This window comes from Rutidosis leptorrhynchoides, chromosome 10 (genome assembly GCF_046630445.1).
Source record: "Rutidosis leptorrhynchoides isolate AG116_Rl617_1_P2 chromosome 10, CSIRO_AGI_Rlap_v1, whole genome shotgun sequence".
Classification (NCBI taxonomy): Eukaryota; Viridiplantae; Streptophyta; class Magnoliopsida; order Asterales; family Asteraceae; genus Rutidosis; species Rutidosis leptorrhynchoides.
The window spans coordinates 253329706-253336866 of record NC_092342.1 but is presented as its reverse complement, the minus strand read 5'-3'; the positions used below and the strand labels follow the sequence as shown (position 1 = coordinate 253336866).

Below are 7161 nucleotides of genomic sequence, written 5' to 3'. Positions count from 1 at the left end.
GGTTTTTTGGCTACCTTTCGGTCATCTAGGTGTGACCCTTTAGTGCCGAAATATGTACACTTATTTCCTTGTAGAATTTTCCCTAATACCTTTTTGTGTACTGCTTGAGTGTAGGGAATACTTTGCGACAACTTCGACATACCCCTCGGGTTACCTCTGGCATATTGCTAGAGTTTGGCAAATATTCCTTATGGGAATATTTTGCAATAGCTTCGGTATACCTATTGGGTTACCTCTTGAGTATTGCTTAATTTTGACAAGTATTCCTCTTGGGAATACTCTGCAATAACTTCGGTATACCTCTTGGGTAACCTCTTGCATATTGCTAGAGTTTGACAAGTATTCCTCTTGGGAATACCCTGCAATAGCTTCGGTATACCTCTTGGGTTACCTCTTGCATATTGCTAGAGTTTGACAAGTATTCCTCTTGGGAATACTCTGAATAGCTTCGGTATACCTCTTGGATTACCTCTTGCATATTGCTAGAGTTTGACAAGTAATCCTCTTGGGAATACCCTGCAATAGCTTCGGTATACCTCTTGGGTTACCTCTTGCATATTGCTAGGGTTTGACAAGTATTCCTCTTGGGAATACTCTGCAATAGCTTCGGTGTACCTCGTAGGGTTACCTCTTGCATATTGCTAGAGTTTGGCAAGTATTACAATATTAAGCTTGGTGTTTTCAAAAGATAGTAGGATTGCATTCAAATTTCTTGTGGTAGGAAGCGTGTAAGTTTCAACTACCCATTACAAATTTTCCTACTTTCATACAGCTAAAAGTCTAGAAATAAAACTTTCGAAGGTTTACTCCGTTCCAGGTTCCGAGGATCTGTTTTCCTTCCATGGTTTCAAGTTTGTATGAACCATTCCCAAAAACTTCGAAGATTATGTATGGGCCTTCCTAAGTTGGATCCATCTTTCCATCGTATTCTACTTTGCTAGTGCTGTTGAGCCTTAGGACATAGTCCCCGACCTTGTATACTGATGGTTTGACTCGCTTATTGTAATACTTCTCAATCGTTTTCTTGTATGCTGCTTCCCGAATCAGTGCAGCTTCCCTTCTTTCCTCTATGAGGTCAAGGTTAAGACGGAGGTTCTCCTCGTTCTCTTCAAGGTTCGCGGTTCTGTTGGTTAACACCTGTATCTCCGCTGGTAGTACCACCTCAGTGCCGTAAACCAAACTGTAGGGGGTTTCCCCATTACTCCTTTTGGGGGTGGTTCGGTGAGCCCATAGAACTAGGGGGAGTTCTTCCATCCATCCTTGGTGGCATTTACCCAATCGCTTCTAGAGGCCTTTTAAGATATCCCTGTTGGTTACTTCAACCTGTTCGTTCCCTTGTGGATGGTAGACGGAAGTGAAGGTTTGCTTTATCTGCAGTTTCTCGCAGAACCTCAGGAAGATGCCTTCAGCGAATTGTTTACCATTATCCGAAAAGATTTATTGGGGTATCCCAAACCGACACACGATGTGTTCCCAGACGAATTTTTCTATATGTTTCCCCGTCGTGGTGCTTAGTGGTTTTGCTTCCGTCTACTTTGTGAAGTAGTCTATCGCAACTACCAACCATTTGTAGCCTCCTGGGGCCTCGGTGAGTGGACCTATTAGATCTATGCCCCATTTTGAGAAAGGCCATGCTGATAGCACCAATATCATCTCTTGCTTTGGCTGTTTTTGAACTTTTGCGTGGATCTGACATGGCTCACAGGTTCATAAGAGCGTGACTGTATCTTCGTGTATGGTTGGCCAGTAATACCCCATCCTTAGTATCTTTGCCACGATTGACCTTGGACCAGAATAAAGTCCACATATACCTTCATGCATTTCTCTGATGATCATCGAAGCTTGGTTTGGTTCGACACATCGAAGCCATGGGGTAAGAAAAGATTTTCTATACAGGGCTTCGTTAATCATTTTGTATGATGGTGCTTTGATCCGGATCTTTCGTGCTTCCTTTTTGTCTTCGGGTAAAATTCCGAGTTCCAAGTACTCCTTTATTGGCTTCATCCATGTGTTTTCTTCTTCAGTGATTAAGTCGTGGACTTCCTGAGCTTCGATGGACCTTTTTTCTAACACTTCGACCAATACTTCTTTTGCCAGTTGCGCGAAAGTGATAGAAGCTAATTTGCTCAGGGCATGTGCTTTCTTGTTTTGACTCCTTCTCACATGTTCGATTGTGAAGCTTCTGAAGCTTTCCACTAGTTCCCTGACCTTTGACCGGTAGAGTTGTATGGTAGGTTGTCTTGCTTCAAAGATACCTAAAACCTGGTTAGCAACAAGTTGGGAATCTACAAAGGCTTGCAAATGCTCAATTTTCATTTCTTTCACTATTCTGAGCCCGGTGAGAAGAGCTTCATATTCTGCTTCGTTGTTGGTTGTGTTGAATTTGAAGTGCAGCGTATAAGTAAATGAAATGTCCCATTCTTATTGATTAAAAACGTTCCATATTAATTGATTTCGTTGCGAGGTTTTGACCTCTATATGAGACGTTTTTCAAAGACTGCATTCATTTTTAAAACAAACCATAACCTTTATTTCATAAATAAAGGTTTAAAAAGCTTTACGTAGATTATCAAATAATGATAATCTAAAATATCCTGTTTACACACGACCATTACATAATGGTTTACAATACAAATATGTTACATCGAAATCAGTTTCTTGAATGCAGTTTTTACATAATATCATACAAACATGGACTTCAAATCTTGTCCTTATTTTAGTATGCAACAGCGGAAGCTCTTAGTATTCACCTGAGAATAAACATGCTTTAAACGTCAACAAAAATGTTGGTGAGTTATAGGTTTAACCTATATATATCAAATCGTAACAATAGACCACAAGATTTCATATTTCAATACACATCCCATACATAGAGATAAAAATCATTCATATGGTGAACACCTGGTAACCGACATTAACAAGATGCATATATAAGAATATCCCCATCATTCCGGGACACCCTTCGGATATGATATAAATTTCGAAGTACTAAAGCATCCGGTACTTTGGATGGGGTTTGTTAGGCCCAATAGATCTATCTTTAGGATTCGCGTCAATTAGGGTGTCTGTTCCCTAATTCTTAGATTACCAGGCCTAATAAAAAGGGGCATATTCGATTTCGATAATTCAACCATAGAATGTAGTTTCACGTACTTGTGTCTATTTTGTAAATCATTTATAAAACTTGCATGTATTCTCATCCCAAAAATATTAGATTTTAAAAGTGGGACTATAACTCACTTTCACAGATTTTTACTTCGTCGGGAAGTAAGACTTGGCCACTGGTTGATTCACGAACCTATAACAATATATACATATATATCAAAGTATGTTCAAAATATATTTACAACACTTTTAATATATTTTGATGTTTTAAGTTTATTAAGTCAGCTGTCCTCGTTAGTAACCTACAACTAGTTGTCCACAGTTAGATGTACAGAAATAAATCGATAAATATTATCTTGAATCAATCCACGACCCAGTGTATACGTATCTCAGTATTGATAACAACTCAAACTATATATATTTTGAAATCAACCTCAACCCTGTATAGCTAACTCCAACATTCACATATAGAGTGTCTATGGTTGTTCCGAAATATATATAGATGTGTCGACATGATAGGTCAAAACATTGTATACGTGTCTATGGTATCTCAAGATTACATAATATACAATACAAGTTGATTAAGTTATGGTTGGAATAGATTTGTTACCAATTTTCACGTAGCTAAAATGAGAAAAATTATCCAATCTTGTTTTACCCATAACTTCTTCATTTTAAATCCGTTTTGAGTGAATCAAATTGCTATGGTTTCATATTGAACTATATTTTATGAATCTAAACAGAAAAGGTATAGTTTTATAGTCGGAAAAAATAAGTTACAAGTCGTTTTTATAAAGGTAGTCATTTCAGTCGAAAGAACGACGTCTAGATGACTATTTTAGAAAACATACTTCCACTTTGAGTTAAACCATAATTTTTGGATATAGTTTCATGTTCATAATAAAAATTATTTTCCCAGAATAACAACTTTTAAATCAAAGTTTATCATAATTTTTAATTAACTAACCCAAAACAGCCCGCGGTGTTACTACGACGGCGTAAATCCGGTTTTACGGTATTTTTCGTGTTTCCAGGTTTTAAATCATTAAGTTAGCATATCATATAGATATAGAACATGTGTTTAGTTGATTTTAAAAGTCAAGTTAGAAGGATTAACTTTTATTTGCGAACAAGTTTAGAATTAACTAAACTATGTTCTAGTGATTACAAGTTTAAACCTTCGAATAAGATAGCTTTATATGTATGAATAGAATGATGTTATGAACATCATTCCTACCTAAAGTTCCTTGGATAAACCTACTAGAAATGAGAAAAATAGATCTAGCTTCAAAGGATCCTTGAATGGCTTGAAAGTTCTTGAAGCAGAATCATGACACGAAAACAATTTCAAGTAAGATTTTCACTCGAAATAAGATTGTTATAGTTATAGAAATTGAATTAAAGTTTGAATATGATTATTACCTTGTAATAGAAAGATAACCTACTGTAAGTAACAAAGTTTTCTTGATCTTGGATGATTACTTGGAATGGATTTAGAAAATTTGGAAGTAAACTTGCAATCTTGGAAGTATTCTTGATTTTATGAAACTAGAACTTTTGGAATTTATGAAGAACACTTAGAACTTGAAGATAGAACTTGAGAGAGATCAATTAGATGAAGAAAATTGAAGAATGAAAGTGTTTGTAGGTGTTTTTGGTCGTTGGTGTATGGATTAGATATAAAGGATATGTAATTTTGTTTTCATGTAAATAAGTCATGAATGATTACTCATATTTTTGTAATTTTATGAGATATTTTATGCTAGTTGCCAAATGATGGTTCCCACATGTGTTAGGTGACTCACATGGGCTGCTAAGAGCTGATCATTGGAGTGTATATACCAATAGTACATACATCTAAAAGCTGTGTATTGTACGAGTACGAATACGGGTGCATACGAGTAGAATTGTTGATGAAACTGAACGAGGATGTAATTGTAAGAATTTTTGTTAAGTAGAAGTATTTTTATAAGTGTCTTGAAGTCTTTCAAAAGTGTATGAATACATATTAAAACACTACATGTATATACATTTTAACTGAGTCGTTAAGTCATAGTTAGTCGTTACATGTAAATGTCGTTTTGAAACCTTTAGGTTAACGATCTTGTTGAATGTTGTTAACCCATTATTTATTATAACAAATGAGATGTTAAATTGTTATATTATCATGATATTATGATATATAATATATCTTAGTATGATAGATATACAGTTAAATGTCGTTACAACGATAATCGTTACATATATGTCTCGTTTCGAAATCATTAAGTTAGTAGTCTTATTTTTACATATGTATTTCATTGTTAATACACTTAATAATATATTTACTTATCATTTAACATAATTAACCAAGTGTATCAATATCTTAATATGATTCATATGTACCTAGTAAGACGTTGTTATAACGATAATCGTTATATATATCGTTTTCGAGTTTCTTAAATTAATAGTCTCATCTTTATGTATATAACTCATTGTTAAAATACCTAATGAGATACATACTTATAATAAAATCATGTTAACTATATATATAACCATATATATGTCATCGTATAGATTTTACAAGTTTTAACGTTCGTGAATCACCGGTCAACTTGGGTGGTCAATTGTCTATATGAAACCTATTTCAATTAATCAAGTCTTAACAAGTTTGATTGCTTAAAATGTTGGAAACACTTAATCGTGTAAATAACAATTTCATTTAATATATATATAAACCTGGAAAAGTTCGGGTCACTACAGTACCTACCCGTTAAATAAATTTCGTCCCGAAATTTTAAGCAGTTGGAGGTGTTGACGTATCTTCTGGAAATAAATGCGGGTATTTCTTCTTCATCTGATCTTCACGCTTCCAGGTGAACTCGAGTCCTCTACGAGCATTCCATCAAACCTTAACAATCGGTATCTTGTTTTGTTTAAGTCTCTTAACCTCACGATCCATTATTTCAACGGGTTCTTTAATGAATTGAAGTTTTTCATTGATTTGGATTTCGTCCAACGGAATAGTGAGATCTTCTTTAGCAAAACATTTCTTCAAATTTGAGACGTGGAAAGTGTTATGTACAGCCGCGAGTTATTGAGGTAGCTCCAGTTGGTAAGCTACTGGTCCGACACGATCTATAATCTTGAATGGTCCAATGTACCTTGGATTTAGTTTCCCCCGTTTACCAAATCGAATAACGCCTTTCCAAGGTGAAACCTTAAGCATGACCATTTCTCCAATTTCAAACTCTATATCTTTTCTTTTACTGTCCGCGTAGCTCTTTTGTCGACTCTGGGCGGTTTTCAATCTTTGTTGAATTTGGATGATTTTCTCGGTAGTTTCTTGTATTATCTCCGGACTCGTAATCTGTCTATCCCCCACTTCACTCCAACAAATCGAAGACCTGCACTTTCTACCATAAAGTGCTTCAAACGGCGCCATCTCAATGCTTGAATGGTAGCTGTTGTTGTAGGAAAATTCTGCTAACGATAGATGTCGATCCCAACTGTTTCCGAAATCAATAACACAAGCTCGTAGCATGTCTTCAAGCGTTTGTATCATCCTTTCGCTCTGCCCATCAGTTTGTGGATGATAGGCAGTACTCATGTCTAGACGAGTTCCCAATGCTTGCTGTAATGTCTGCCAGAATCTTGAAATAAATCTGCCATCCCTATCAGAGATAATAGAGATTGGTATTCCATGTCTGGAGACGACTTCCTTCAAATACAGTCGTGCTAACTTCTCCATCTTGTCATCTTCTCTTATTGGCAGGAAGTGTGCTGACTTGGTGAGACGATCAACTATTACCCAAATAGTATCATAACCACTTGCAGTCCTTGGCAATTTAGTAATGAAATCCATGGTAATGTTTTCCCATTTCCATTCCGGGATTTCAGGTTGTTGTAGTAGACCTGATGGTTTCTGATGTTCAGCTTTGACCTTAGAACACGTCAAACATTCCCCTACGTATTTAGCAACATCGGCTTTCATACCTGGCCACCAAAAATGTTTCTTAAGATCCTTGTACATCTTCCCCGTTCCAGGATGTATTGAGTATCTGGTTTTATGAGCTT

General features: G+C 35.9%; 2 protein-coding genes across 2 annotated transcripts; both read right to left on the bottom strand.

The window, feature by feature from the left end:
- Nucleotides 1–900: 900 nt before the first annotated feature.
- LOC139870962 (uncharacterized) lies at nucleotides 901–1254 on the bottom strand. The gene has a single exon (XM_071858722.1). It carries the CDS (start codon nucleotides 1252–1254, stop codon nucleotides 901–903), a length of 354 nt encoding a protein of 117 aa, XP_071714823.1.
- Nucleotides 1255–1707: 453 nt separating this feature from the next.
- On the bottom strand, nucleotides 1708–2316 carry LOC139870961 (uncharacterized). The gene has a single exon (XM_071858721.1). The coding sequence runs from the start codon at nucleotides 2314–2316 to the stop codon at nucleotides 1708–1710; it is 609 nt and encodes a 202-aa protein (XP_071714822.1).
- Nucleotides 2317–7161: the final 4845 nt, after the last annotated feature.